Raw genomic sequence first — 15,831 nt, forward strand, 5'->3', positions numbered from 1 at the left:
GAACAACTGACACGGCTGGAGCCACCCCAAGGCATTCCTCATTCAATACTAGCCTATCAAACCGTTTCCATATCCGTGCTCGCCCCCTCCTATTGTTGCACCATGTATAGCTTGAACCCGAGAAGCCAGCATCAAAAACCCCTGCCTCCTCCATAAACGACAAAAACTCCACCCCGTCAGACATGGCAAAAGGCCGACCTCCACGCTTTTCGTGAGATGCCGTTATGACGTTAAAGTCTCCCCCAATGCACCATGGGGCTGCCCGGGGTTTATCCCTTAGTAAACTAGCCCACAGCTCCCGCCGTTCCACCATAGAACACCTTGCGTGGACGAAAGAAAAAAACAAGGGCTCTAGCAACCACGGGTGATGTACAGCTAATGAGATATGCTGAGTAGAATCCCCCACAATTGACACACCAAAAGGGCCATTAAAGAAAATCCAAAGATCCCCTGACTGGTTGACCACAACCGAATCAAAAGCTAGACGCATCCGTATGCTCTCGGCACGTGCAACATTCATTTTAGGTTCAGATATAGCTACCACTGAAATGCCATGTGTTCTCACTAAGCGAATTAATCTACGTAGGTTAGGGCTTCTAGAAACCCCTCTAATATTCCATATAAGGACATTAATCATGATGAAGACAATGGGAAGAATTTGGAGGACAAGTTGCTGACCTGAGCTGCCTGTCTGACGGGATCCGGACCCTAGCTCCCCGTCCCTTTGCCGGTCTGAACCCCTTCCCTGCATCACCTGGATTTTCAATGTTCAGCTCCACAAATAAAGATGCCGAGCTGGGCTCAGGCACTACAACCATCCTTGGTGACAGATCCCCTGCAATCTGGGGAAGCTCAAAAACCCTCCCTTCAACCGCTTCAACATCCATTTGCTCATCCAACCTGTCCGTAGTTACCATTAGTGGCTGCTGGATATGCTCGGCCTCGCTGTGCTCTAGCAGTAACTCCCCCTGCTGCTCACTACGTTCCACTGCCGCCGAATCCTCTGCCATGACACGATCAGCCATGTCTTGCAGAACCCTGTCAGCAGCTCTCTCCATTGCCTCCTCCACCCAAGTCTCCATCACAGAACGGTTGACGTCAACCAAGTCACGGCTTTCCCCATTGCTCATCGCCCCCACCATGCCCCTTGCTAGATCAGTAGCTGCGACCTCCCCCGCCTCCTCCTGTGTTACAACTCCCCCCTCAGGGGCGGCCCCCACACTGTACCTGACCCTTCCATGCCCACTGCCTGGTCTGTGGACATAGTCCTCCGCACCCGCACTCACCTGCGCCTCGGCTGATGATGGATCCACTGCTGTCGCTGTCTCCACCAACACTTGCGTCCGACCCACAGCATTCTTAGCCGCCTCACTACCATGCTCCCCCACCGCCACTGCGGCACCACCTTCAGACTCTCCCTTGCCCAAAGCTGTGCCCACTCCATGCAATGTCCTCCCTACCTGCGAGCGACCCATCTGGTCAGGATGTGGCCCAGGATGCTTAAGCCTGCAATCAGCCTCGTTGTGACCCTGGTGTAAGCAGAACCCGCAATACTTTGGGAGATTTTCTGCCATCAAAACCTGCCAAAAGCCCATCCTATCCCCCACTGAAATCCAGACCCTTCCTGGAATCTCCCTCTGCAGATCCACCTCAACACACACCCTTGCTACGCTTGGCTGCGAACCCACAGCAGTAGCCGAATCCACGCACAACGGCCTGCCCAGGCATGCCACAATGGAGAATAAACACTCCTTGTGGAAGAGATGGACCGGCAGCTTAGGCAGGGAAAACCAGACTGGCACAACCGAGGATTCCCTGTCCACATGAAAATCCGTCGACCACTTAAAAATTCTCATTGGAACATCCTGAATATACCAGATATTGCGCGACCAGATACGATAAAAATCTGCCTCGTTTGATAACTTGATAAGAATATACCTACGATCCATCAGCCCCAACGAGAAATCGTCTTTCAAATCTAGTGCACGAAAAAATTTACACAGGTCCTCCATCGAAGGCCGACCCCTAGAGAACTTCCCCACCAATGAAAACTGGAAAGGGACCGCAACCCTTTTGATATCTTCCACGGAAAAACACACTGCTGGCTCCCCTCTATGAGTAGACGTAACAGCCTGAACCCTTGTTTCTCTAGCGGCAGGAGACAAAAGGGAAGCGAATGACTTGGACTGGAACCCCAGATTCTGCTTTGCCGAAACCACCTCCGCAAACGAACGAAGGCCATTCTTTGTATTTGCCGAAGGCGGTACACCCTCCCCCACAGCGGAGGAGGGACATGCAGCCATAAGATCACAATGGCGGCGTATGAACCCTAATTCTCTCAAGGTGTATTCTCTCAAGGTGGAACTAGCTTAGCTTCCAAAAAAAAATAAACTATCAATAGCTATTCCAACACTACGTTTGAAAGTATGTTGAGTGAGTTTTTGTTAGGAATTTTGAACATTCGATATAACATCCAAAAGATGCGTCCGGCAGAAATAGAGAGCTCCAAAATTTCCTTTTAAAATTTTGGATGTCTGATAGTTCAGCTATGCATCTGGCCCATTGTCCAATCATTAGGGTCAATTTTCACTTTATCTTTCGGATGTCTGATCCATTTGGTGGACGTCCGATCCATTTGGTGTGCATCCGATGCTCAATGAAAAAACTTTATTCCTTATTGTTTTGCTTCCTTTACTTTGCCAATTGTTTGAGCACCTGTACTAATGACAAAAATCATTTAAAATATTAGTTTAAACCATCATTTTGTTTCATTAATCATTAAAATCAAGGACTAATTAACCTACATCTTTCAAAAAGTTTTATTTTTTCAAGTTTTCAAGCCATTAATTTGGATAAAAAAAATAGAAATTTCAAAAGGCTTGTACTCCATTCATAAATCCTTAAAATTCATGCACAAACACTTACAAATTAAGAAAATAATTTTTGGTCTTTGATAAAACCTCAAATGAGTTTATAAACATAAACAATGGTCTTTTTCTTTTTGAAGCCATCAATTCAGACAACAATTTCAGAAAATTTTGAAAATTCTAAACATTTGAAAAACTACTCAAATTGATCGAAAACTTATAATAATGGAATAATCATTTTTTACTTGAAAACACTTTGAATATGTTCTTAAACCATTTTTTTGTACATTAAAATATCACTGTTATATTAATTCCATCAACATTATATATTTGCATGGTTTGTCTTTATTTTCAACCTTCTGTTACATACTTTCAATTTTGAAAAACAAAATAGATAACAAAGGGTCCTTTTGAAATGAAAACATCTTCTCTATCCAAAAATGAATTTTTAAATAATATATTTTAAAATGGGTTAATAATGTTACAAGAAATTAAAAATAGGAAGGCAAGTGATATTTTTTAAAGTTAAAAGAGTGTCAGTGAAACTATTAGAAACCTCAGGGGAGGTTTCTAAAATTATCCTAAAATTATCCTAAAATAGGGATAATTTCAGAAACCTCCCTTGAGGTATCTTACTATTTCACTTAGTTCCCTTGTTGTATTGAAAATTACACTTATCTCCCTTAATTTAGCACTTTGGTAACCAAACTTTAAAATAGAGTAAAAAATTTAATGAATACCCTAACATGCTCTTATCTTGCAAAGTTCAATTTGTTCTTCTAAACAAAAAAAGTGTCGTTTTTTTCATACTAATATTTATTATTTAATAATCAGTTATAACAATAAATCTTTGGTTATAATCTGATATTTTTCATAGTACTATATTGGGTATATAAATTCTTTTTAAAATAGAGAAGAAAGTGCTATTTTGTTTCTTTTAAAATTTATGAACTATTTTTTTAATAAAAATTTATGGACTTATTTAGTAGTGGAACTATCATAATCTGGTAATGATTTTGAACAATTTGTTTTTAATCATTGTTGAGTTATCCTTGATTTTGATACCAAAACAAAAAAAGCTACAAAAAAATTGGAGGATACTAAAAATTATCAAAAAATATTACTAGTTTAATGTTTAATTTGAATAGATAGTAGGGACAATATTGATAATTCTTCTATACTTGTAATGGAATATAAGAAAAATGAATAAGAAAGAAAATGGTAAAAAAATTATAAAATCCATCCTTAGCATAAACATGACAACAAAAGAGTTTTATTATAAATATTAAGGTTAGTATTATCATTTTAAATGGACAAGGGAGGTGAGTGTAATTTTTAAAACCTTAGGGGAGCCAAGTGAAATTATTAGAAACCTCAGGGGAGGTTTCTCAAATTATCCCAATAGAATAAGGGAACATTTTCTTTCACATGGGAAACTTCGTAGGAGAGATGGGGATCTCCGCTACCTTTCTTTCACAACTTTCACTTCTTTCCTATCAACTAGGCCTGAAAGAGAGCGATTATAAACCATCATTTCAGGCAATTTCAAAGGGGCAGACTAAACTTTGAAAAGATGTTAAAAGCATATAATCTGAAGGAATCAGCCGCAATTGCTCAAATTATGCCAAAACGAACAATGACCAAGTACCCTGCAGTCCAGACAGAAAATGAGCATGCATAGAATACCAAGAAGGAGAATGCAATGCAAAAGTGCCAGTTAGTCTTAATGGCAATACTCAATTAAGGTCAGCACTCTGGCACAGTACCCAGATAGATTACAGTTACGCTTTGACTAACCTTGATTACATAACTGATATGCTACAGACTCTAAAACTTCACTGACCATGTTAACTTTACCCAATGGAAAAGGAAAAATTTTTCAAACTCATTCTTACAAGCTTGTAGAGATGAATAGCTAGCTCCCTTCCAGAGTTTTTGACAAAAAAAAGGAAATAATCCAATATATGCACCAGGGAGAATCTTGATAGACATAAATCACTAGGAAAGATCTACTCTGCTTTCAAATCAGTACCAGAAAGTGAGATTGTAGATCTTACTCTCTCGGGCGAGCAAGCCACAGGGAACTAAGTGCTCGCAGCCGAGAAAAATAGTCACTGATTGCAAGTAGAGCCCGAGCAGATTGCCGAGTTGTCAATATCCGATGCATTTGCTGCAACGTCTGCTGCCGCAAATTGTCAGCCTGAGATTTAAAAGGTGCATACATAAATTCACCAGCATAGAAAACAAAACTCACAACTAGAATCTCAACACGATCCAATTGCTTCCACATTGTTCTTAAGAAGAATAAGTAAACTATGACACTCAAACAAGGCATAGTAACAAGAAACAAGCAATATCAAATCCCAATTAATACATCACATTAACATCCATAAAAATTGTTACACTTATGCAGACCTTACATATTTCCAATCCAACAAAACTCATCTATAATTCAATTTAACACCTTGTCGAATTTCCCTAATAAATTTCCCCATTTCTTCAATTGCAATGACCTCTCTCCTATTAAGTTTTTTGTAAGTTACACAAGGTTTTGCGATGTGAAAAGATTTAGTTCTTTTCAATCGATAAAAAAAAAAAAGAAGAAATTTTCACAATTACTGCAATCCAGAAGATCAAGGGATGTCATTTACTGTCAAAATCTGCAATACTAGGTCCATCTGATAAAGATTCAGTTACCGATGGAAGAACAGGGCTATTGAATCGCCAGAGGTCACTGTTGTGCAAAAGCACTTGGAGCAGTTCTGGACATAGATAGCTAGTGTAGCCAGGAAGTAGGAAGCATTCTTTGAATGGGTGCAACAACAGGAACCACAGTAGATCAGACAAAATCTAAGGCCAATCATGTATTATAGAGTAGAGATTATGATGACTGCCAGTGCCTATCTCCCACAGTTTTTTTTTTTGGGGAGGGGGAGGGGTGCGTGTTGTGGTGGTGGGGCAGGTGACGAGCATTTTTTGGTGACTGGGCATGATATGGTGAAATTTGTCACCTGAAAGTAATCAGTAATTACAATAAAAGCAGTAGAGGTCATCAAGACTCTTCTGGTTATTCGATGGAGACCTCTAAAGAACAACTTTGCTCATTTATTGCAGCTTTGCTTGTTTCAACAGAACTAAATTACAAGAAGTACAATTAAATAAAAGACATCGGACATCCACATGATTTACAATAATCTATTCGTGCCACCTAAAAACCTATTGGAAAGTGAGGTTTATTCCATTTGTTTATACCATTTGGCTCTCTGAACTATGCTATCCTGTCAATTCAGAACCCCCCCCCCCTTTCTCCAAAAACACTCTCTTCTCAATTTTGCCCTCTGTGTATGAAAATTGCTTCAATTGAACCAATCCTTCCAACTAAAACATAGCAAGGGTTTAAGAGCCTAATAACAGAAAAAACACAGGTCAAAATGTCAAGAAAAAAAACCCATAGCAGTCGTAGCAACTCCTCCATCATTGCAAAAATCGCTACTAAACTCTATGACTTTCATGCTAAACTATTTCTCAGTCAATAAAAGAAACTGCTAATCCGTCAAAAATGAAAAGTGCTAGACCCCCTCTAGATTCAAGATACAAATTGATGCTACCCGAAGCTTCCTAAAGTCTTCAGGGCACCAAAGCCACTTAAATCCTACGAATATGAACTAGACAAAGTAAATGACCACAAGGTAATTCAAAAAACGGAAGGACATGTTTGCAGTTGGCTTTTGAGTAGACGTGGTTCAATGAACAACTTTATCAGAGGGAGAGGCAGGTCTCAGGTGCAATTTCAGAGGGGGCCAGATTTTGGGCTGTGTAAAACAGTGCACGAAAAGACTGAAGTTGGAGGTAGCTTGGAGAAAGTGGTGGATGGGAGGTTGCTATGCAGATACAGGCTGCCAATTTGGGGGGAGGAGCAGGGTGAACACCAAGAAAGAAGAAGAAATAGGAGGGGTAAGAGAACAGAAAAAACAAGTGTGGAAATACCTAAATCACACTCCCATTTTCATGAGTAGTATGCATTAGCCCTTTGTTGGATGGGTCAATAATAATTTTCTGGAAGCAGTTGCACAGAGGGACTTTATTAAAGCAAAAAGTCCATCCTGAGGGCTAAAATGAGATAACAAATAAAAGTTTCTCATATGCCAAAGCACACAAGAAACGATAAAGTGGTACAATTTAATACAAGTGTAAGTTGATACTGTAAACTATTGCACAAATCTATAAATTAAACAAGAAAATAAAAGTATGAAACATTCTAAGCATATTATTTGAAGAAACAAGTGAACAACGGACATGAATATTTATTCCACGAGACTAGAAGATAAAGAACCAGAAATTTAAGCAATCCATAAATAAAAGTACATAATAAAAATCAGGTTGAATATTGCAACATGACTCGTGAATTTGAAGAACTTAAAACAAGTTTATAACACTCAGCAGCTACAAGCCTTAGGTAATAAATATACATGTTCAGCTCCATAACTCTATGATGCCTTCCACACTGTGCATGGGGTTGAGGAAGGAATCTTTTAATATCATCTCGTTCCACATTTGACTTATGCTCGTTTAGCTGATTTGCTAAGTTATTAAACACAACTTTTACTTATGCTATTGGCACTGTACTTATAGCTCTAAGCACTCCATATATTTATTGCAAAATAAGGAGAATGCAAGTTAATCAAAACAAACGCTTAAGAGACAAACTGAATTCCATCAACATGTTTAAAATTTATTCAAAGACCAACCTGACGAATAAAGCCCTCGAGAGTTCCCAGCTTTCCCATGGCCATTGCCATTTGACCCATGTAATTAGCCACATTCCCCGTTGAACCACCTGAAGGTCCAAGAGAACCAGCCAGGGTCTCAGCCAATGATTGTTGTAATGCCTCCATTCCTTGTGACAATGCATCCTCTGCCTGCTGTGATGATTGTTGCAAGTTATTTATAGCCAATAGCTGTTGCTCTGTTAATGGCTCCAACTGATTTATAAGCAGCTGTAAACAGAATAGTCAATTTTTAGCTAACGAATGATGCATGCACTCCAAGTGTCAAATCTTCATCCAATAAGGAAATGCAAAATGGAAATGGATCACATATACTTGGAATTCATGCACAACTTAGATCTCTACAGCTCATAGCTACCAGACAGCTACCAATAAATGCAGTGGCTTCACCCCAAGAAATACAAGAACGGTCAAAAGACACATATAATAACATTGAAGCATGGCAAGCACTCGAGCATCCACAGGATCATCAGAGCTATGATAAAATGCAAAGCAATTCTTTGGAGTTGCACCCAGTGAAGGAAAATAGAAAAAAAAAAAAAAAAAAAAAAGTTAAGTGTTGCTCTTTGTTGTTCATGTCTGCGCTCAGTAGTGCCAATTTAACCATCAATTTACTCTCAAATGGATCTCTCTCTCTCAACACACACACACAGAGGCACACACATTTCTAGACTTGTGCATGTATCCAGTGGGAAAAATTCATACTAACTGCTGCACTCCATCTCTATGTAAAGCTAAGCTCACTCATAGGTGTACATAAATTAAGACTTGGAAACCAAAATTTTTATAAGGATTGTATAAACTTTAACAGCTAACCAAGCTTAATAACCGAGGACACCAAAAATGAAAAAATCAAATCCATCTTTGGCCCTGAAGTTCTAATATGACATAAAACAAAAGCTAGTGCAGTGAATCAATAACTGAACATAGGAAAATCCGACAACACTTGTTCTTATTGTCACAATCTGCACCATCATTTCATCAGCAGTTATGCCGCTGTTGCCTATTGCCATAAAACACGTATGCATAAAACCAACCTTCTTGCAGCCCCTCCCTTCTCCTTTCTCCAAAAGGTGGACTACAAGAATGCAAATTACACAAGCCTCCCTTGAGTTGATAATATAAAAGATAAAAGTGTCGGGTTTGACTAGTTACAATGATCTTGAATGTACGTCTACAACCAAACAAAGATGTTTAGTATGAAGATGATATGCTTGAATGCACTGGTATCCACCTTCCTATTGTAATGGTGTGTTAAGGGATTTTTTTTTTGGTTTGGGGGGGGGGGGGGGGGGGGGAGTGTGGGATGGGGTTGTGTGGAAGAGGGTGCATCTGTAATTTAGACTAAAATTAAAATGGAGTCAGACAAATTTACCTGACAGGAAAGCAAAAACCAATGAGAACAGACAACATGACTCTTATCATAACTACCTGTTGTGATATGTTTGATAACAAACTTGAATGTAGGAATTTGATATTCAACAAGTAATACTACTCTTTTGCAGTTTTGTCAGGCAATCACAGCAGTTCATCACATGATATGAACATAATTTAGAGCATCCAATTATCCATCTCTGAAACTTTTTAAGACCAAAACTATTTCCTAATGATAAGTCTAAGATATGATGGAAAAAATAAGGATTAGCTATTGATCGTTCTCCACTTCCAATTTGCATGAGAGTCAGCCAACCCATATAAATCCTGGGCTGAAACACAGCTGTAATCCAAAAGTAAAAATCTCTCGCCAAAAAAAAAAAAGAAAAAAGCAGTTATCCAGATCACAAACTTCACAACATTATCTTTATTCTCTTAACCATGACATTGCAATGCCACCTTACTTCATTTTGTGCCCAACTCTCGTATCAGATAATGATTGTGATTAATTTTCTCAAGTGTATCACAAGCCCATGTCTTCCAAAACCATCCTCCGTGGACATGATACACCGTTACTGTTGAGCCATCAGCTAATCATTAGTAAAAGCATCAGAGCACAAAAGAATTTTCCTGTGGGTCTAAATCTAAACCATTGTTAGATTGGAACCACGTTCTAACTAAAATGGATCGACGGCCTCGTTAAGTTTGACAATCAACAGAGAGATAAAAACGACATCCATAAAAGAAACAGTCACAAAATTTTGATAAGAGGAAGTTAAAATAAAAGAGAATAAGGAAAGGACAGGAGGTGATGACAAATATTGGATATTTATACAGGCAATTTGCAAGATTTGCATGTTAATTTGAGGTCCATAATGTAAAACTACATCAATATTTACAAACCATGCCAAATCATGTACATAAACGCAGAAGAGGATATAGAATAAAAGATCATGTTAATGCCAAGCACATTACACTTCTGCAAAGTGATGGACATTAAAAGTTTATATCTTTTCAATTTGCAATGCACCTACATTCACAAAATCCCTTTCTGGAGGCAAAAGTTGTTTTTTCTGCTCAGAAGGATCTTATGATTACCAAAAGCCTTGAGTCGAGAACATTTGAAACAATGGTTCAAAATTGATCCTAAGCTTACATCTCCTTTTGATCTATGGGTAACTAAGAGTTACCTAAATTTCCGTTTTTCCACTTTGTTCTTTTAATGAAGAATTACTTTCATATTTATAGTTTAGCATGAACAATAAAGATGCCAAATAATCCTATCTACCTTCTTTTTATCATTTTCATCAACAACTTAACATATCGATGGAGCATCAGTACCCACAGACTAAGAAAACAGCTATAGGGATCAGATCAACTGACGTAGCATGATTCCATGCAAGACTAAAATGCATGATGTTCCGGGGAGGTAAGTTGTCCCTATTGTGAAAACCACACATTGCACATGCATACAACAATTGTCGTGAGAAGAGAGAGAGAGAGATAGAGGGGAGTAGGAGGAGGAGCGCCTATTATTTACCCACCAATCATCTGAAAAAGTTCTACCCAAAAAAGTAAATCATGATGTATGACCTCACCTTAAGGAGTTCAGATGAACGAAATCCACCAAGCCAGAGGAAGCATCTTTCTGCAGGAGTTTTCCACATGCCTGATAAAATATGAAAGACATCAGCCTTAGCAGCATCCGCTTTAATCCTGAATATGTCATCATAATGTGCCAAGATGCCATCCACAATGATGCGGAGTTCACCATCACCAGCATGGGAATTGACAGCTCCTCTTAGCTCATTTATTCTACGGTTGTGCTCTTCCAGCCATCGAGCATACTCTACATCAAATGCCAAGGCTCCTAAAGAATAGGGTTGTCAGTGCTTTCTTTTAACCAAATCTAGGCAAGAAGTAGATGCTCAGAACATGACAGTAGGATAAATGAACTTAAAATATCACAGCAAACTCATACAATTAAGCTATAGTAGATTTCAATATATGTGAATACATATTTCATGCTGTGTTAACTTAATGCCAGATGAAAATGCCTAATTGGACAATACCATGAATACCACAGAATTAGCAATTTCATTTGTTTAACCCAATTCTCAACAAAATGTTGCTAATATTTGATTGGACCAAATTACTTATCAACATCTCTTCACATGTCAGCAAAGCTCAAAGAAGTTAGAGCCAATAGGCATTTCAGATGATTTGTAGGGCTGAAAACTGAATAAAATGGATGTAAAGCCTAAGTGTTTTCTACTTGGTTTGTGAGAATGAACCTTTTTTCCCCATGGAAGACGAACAGAGAGCACATGTATGTATTGCTAAAATCCTTTTTTATTTTTAAGAACTATTGCCACAAAACAACAAAACACCTTATAAACTTTTTCAATATTTTTCCTGCAGCTCTCTCACACAGAAACCTTCACTACTGTAAAATTCATTTCTTCTAAATAGACAATGTATATCAGAGAGAAAGTATTCCAAGCATACCAACCACAAATACACAAACAATCATTGAAATGCTATGTTACAAGAGAATGAGTTCTGAATTGAAAGAGATAACCATACCATTCCCACTCATAGATTGAGATTGATCTCCCGAACTTGAAATAAATATCCCCTTCACGAAGAAAATAGATTTAGTTGAATCAAGAGTACACATAAAAGACAGAAGAAGAAAAAAAATCAAGAAGTAACCCAAGACAAACCTGCTGCCGAGCCCGTTGCAGCTCCTGCTCAAGTTGTGTCAACTTCATCCTGCTGCTCTCCAGTTGCTGAACATATGCCTAGATGACCAGAAAAGAAGATAATTTAGTGCACAACGAGTGAAAGAAAGCATGGTCATGGAACAACCATAAAAGAGGACAAACTAATGCACAAGGAGTAAAAGAAAAGTTGGTCAAGGAAACAAAAAGCCAGTAGCAATCACTACACCCATAATTAGATCACATATATAACCCCACATACCCCTTCATTTGGATAAGAACTTCACGAAATATGCAAGCGGATTATTTTAAACTCCTTTTGCTGGCAACTTTAAAGATGTGGTTTCAACCCTTTCTTGCTGGAAAGATAAAGAAAATAATTTCAACTCCCTAAACTTTTCAAATCAGCATAAATGAAATTTAACTTTGACTTGAGAAAGTAAAACCTGAAGTTGGCAAATTAACTCCTGGAGAAAGGGGAATTTGTTGCATTGGGGGGTATGCAAACTAATCAAAAGTCCCAATTTATATGTGCCCCGAAAGATGTCAGGGAATAAGAATGTCTAGTTTAGTGATTATATATCCATATAATTGTTGGAAATCATAAACCAACCCATTCCATTGACTTTGGAATAAAGCATACATGTTGAAGGAACAAGCAGTCACGAAGAGAACATTTTTTTATCAACAAGTAGCACAAGTTCCTGTTTCAAACCAACAGATATGGATTGCTTTCCTATAGGGACAAGTCTCTCGTGGATTTCATATGAATAATGTAAAGGAAAAAGTGCTACAGGAAAAATATCACAAGAGTTGAGCCTTGCTTCATATTTACAATATCTTTCCTACCAAAAACTTTATGATACATACCATGATTTTATTTTCTGTGACAGAACCATAATTTCATGAGATGTCTCATGTTCATTTTCCAATATTAAAATGAAAGAAAGCAAATAGAGATTACTAATTTAGATGTTGAACCATTGTTCTGCCGAATAACACACCAGATACTAATACATAATCACATTGAACAGGGCAGTGCAAATTCAATTAAACATGCAAAAAAATTTAATAAGACGCTGTAGAAACAGGTCATGAGAACCAAATATATATAAAGGTAAAAAGAGAACCCACTTTTTTCCTTAAACGGCTCTTTCTTGCAGCTTCCCTATTTTGTGCAAGCCTACGAAGAGTCTGCGTATTTGAAACCCAAAGTCACGTGGTCAATATTTTGAACATAAAGTTTAAAAAGAATATATTCAACTCAATGGTGACAACCTTTTGATCTCTAGACTTGTCACTCCCATCAGAAGCCACAACAGCCAGCCCTTGGTTATTGTGGAACTGTGTCCAGAATAAGCAAGTATTCATGTTAATATTTGGCTAAAGAAAACCCAAATATCCAACACTAAATGGCTCAGTGAAACTGTGGAATAATATGATCATACAACCACAATTCTAGTACAGGAATACAATTCAACAGGCAACGATCATTACCCTTGAGTTCTTATCTTCAGTGCTTGCATCAGTAGAAGTATCAGTCCTGGGACTGACATCTGCCATCACGGACTCTGCTCTCAACTTCTTATACAACTATTCAGTTTGGACTAAAAGTCTGACTCCCAGTGACAGCAGGAAAGTAAAACCCACTTTCATTGAATTTGTCACTCTGCAAAGCAAGCATGGCAGTCATTCAATTATAATGCTTTTACAACAGATTGTTATAGAAGCAATGCTGAAGATATGAATCAAACTAACGGTTTAACTCATTTAACTCTTGGAGATTTTCTCAAGCATAAAACTGTATTAATTGTATTCAGTAGCCTTAACAGCTTCTAGTTATCCTCTGAAGATATATTTCACTGAATATCATCAAACAAATTGAAGAACTTTTAAATCATAATCATGCATTCATAAAGTGAGTTTATGGTTTACATGCTCTATACCTTTTCTTCAATAATAAAGCACTGATAGAAAGGAAAACCCAATAGGCCTGAACCCCTTACCCGATGAAATGGCATACAAAACTTTATTCCTGCTCTCTATTGAAGATGCTCAAGCCCTCTTACAATTGGCTATTGCCTACAGGTGGTTGCTAGTTAACTATTTTTCCCATCCGTTTTAGGAGCTCTGCAGGCATCTACCAAGATGAATGTCTTTTGTTTAACAAGTTATTAGATGTTACTCAGCTAGAAATGTAGTTCACAAACAGAACAACCCAATGACTGGATACTTATTAGATGCCAAAGCTAGATGTCCAACACTTTGTGTACTCTGTACATATCAGATATGATAAGAAACAAAATATTGCTAAAGCCAACAATTGACCCATGAATCGAAAGGATTTGGAGTATAAATTTGTACAAATTGCAGAACGGCATATGAAACTCCAATCAAAACACTGCTATTCAATCTTCTTCAATCGGATATTTAGCTCCAAGTAATCATCCATGTCAACGGTTATATTAAGTAAAACGGTGCAACAGTATTGACTACCATCTTTTCACACCTCTCCATTTAAATTTACCTTTCCTAGCTCCTTAAAATTCAGTATCCACCAGTTAAAAAACCAAACTACATACACATCTAAAGGACTTGCAGGATATATTTCGTACAATATTCAAAAGGGTGTATAAAATTCCAACAAAAGCACTGCTACTCGATCTTCTTCAATCAGCTATTAAGCTCCGAGTATTCAAGAATTACAGTACATAAATCTGCAAAACAGTTTCAACTACCATCCTTTCACCCTTTTCCATTTAAATCAGCCTTTCCTAACTCCTCAAATTCAACTAGAGGCAAAAATTCAGCTTCTTTCAAAGACCAGAGTCAATACAAATACAAAAGCATCTTATTTCCCAACACTGCAATTAGGTAACTGCTAACAGTTCTTAAGCCAATGCTGAACCAACAACTAGATCCCTTTACACATTCTGCCCCGTGAAGATCAAATACTAAACTTATCAACAAACAAACAAACAAAACCTTTATTTCAAATATACATCTACATAGCTTCTACTCAAAAAATAGATGAAGTATACATAAATTTAAACCCCAATTCAAGTTCTTAAACTCTATTACCACCCCAACATACACTCCTGTCTCATATGGGTTCTCATCAAACAAACAAATCAAACTAAAAAAAAACATACTTCATCACCACCACCATCACCAAAGGGGTAAAAAAAGGAGTAAAGTGCACTATATTTTTCTCTTTCTTTTTACTTCTTTTTGAATTTAAATCAAAACCCACTAGCATAGAAACCCAATTAGCTCTCACAAATCACACAAACACCCAATCAAGCAAACAACCAACTGGGCATCAAAAACTAACCACAGAGGAAACAAAAACTTACCGTCAGAAGAAGTACTGAACCAGGAAAATCTATCAGAAGCCCAGAATTTTTGCCTTTTCCTTTCCCTTTTTCTTTTATCAAAAGCCCACCCACCCAACTCAAATTCAGTACTCAAAACTAATTACTGCAGCAGCCACTGCTTCTCCTTCTTCCTCTTCTTTTGAAGTTCAGTAAAATCAGTGACTAAACTTCTGAAGCCTTTTTTCCTTCTTTTTCCTGCTTCTTTTTTCCTCTGTTGCTGTGCTTTTCTTTTTATTCTTCCGGAAACGAAAGGCTAAAGAAAGCGAAACCCGGATTAGAAAATGGGGAGAAATGGAAAGAGGAAAATGGGCATATGACGTCGTCAACTTTGGAACAAAGTTCTTCTCTCTCTTCTCTCTTTTCACTTGCCAATTTTGACTTTTTGTCTACATATTAATTACCTATTCAATACCACTCTCTTTTTTCTTTCCTTTTTTTTTTTCCTGTTTTATGTCAAGTGGAGTGTTGAATTAGACAAAAGTTCTGACTAGGGTTTTAATAATTTACCCAAATTTACCTCATGTTTCCCAAAAGAAAATATTTCAATTTTCCCAAAAGAAAAGATGAAAAGAAAAGGAGAGGAAACAATTGTTTTAGGAAATTTGTGATAGGAACTAGCTTTTATGCTTAATTAAAAATGAGAACGCAAGTTTGAATTATTTATTGTCATTTGTATATGTATTTTTTTAACTCTAAGATGTAC

At 37.7% G+C, this 15,831-nt stretch overlaps 1 protein-coding gene across 3 annotated transcripts; it reads right to left on the reverse strand.

Moving 5' to 3' along the window:
• Window positions 1-4,124: 4,124 nt before the first annotated feature.
• On the reverse strand, window positions 4,125-15,374 carry LOC113723718 (transcription factor TGA2.2-like). 3 transcript variants are annotated; one of them, XM_072067751.1, is made up of 10 exons: window positions 15,108-15,328; window positions 13,249-13,420; window positions 13,030-13,095; window positions 12,886-12,945; window positions 11,755-11,832; window positions 11,615-11,666; window positions 10,627-10,898; window positions 7,616-7,864; window positions 4,925-5,067; window positions 4,125-4,373 (listed from the first exon to the last, which is right to left on the reverse strand). In XM_072067751.1, the coding sequence occupies exons 2-10, from the start codon at window positions 13,312-13,314 to the stop codon at window positions 4,364-4,366; spliced, it is 996 nt and encodes a 331-aa protein (XP_071923852.1). In that variant the 5' UTR covers window positions 13,315-13,420; window positions 15,108-15,328; the 3' UTR covers window positions 4,125-4,363. The 3 variants fall into 3 exon arrangements, with proteins under 3 accessions (XP_071923852.1, XP_071923909.1, XP_071923866.1); XM_072067808.1 differs by lacking the exon at window positions 13,030-13,095 and having other exon boundaries at window positions 4,285-4,373; window positions 15,108-15,248; XM_072067765.1 differs by lacking the exon at window positions 4,125-4,373 and having other exon boundaries at window positions 4,566-5,067; window positions 15,108-15,374.
• Between the last annotated feature and the right edge of the window lie 457 nt (window positions 15,375-15,831).

The sequence above is a fragment of the Coffea arabica genome, chromosome 1c (genome assembly GCF_036785885.1).
Source record: "Coffea arabica cultivar ET-39 chromosome 1c, Coffea Arabica ET-39 HiFi, whole genome shotgun sequence".
Lineage (NCBI taxonomy): Eukaryota > Viridiplantae > Streptophyta > Magnoliopsida > Gentianales > Rubiaceae > Coffea > Coffea arabica.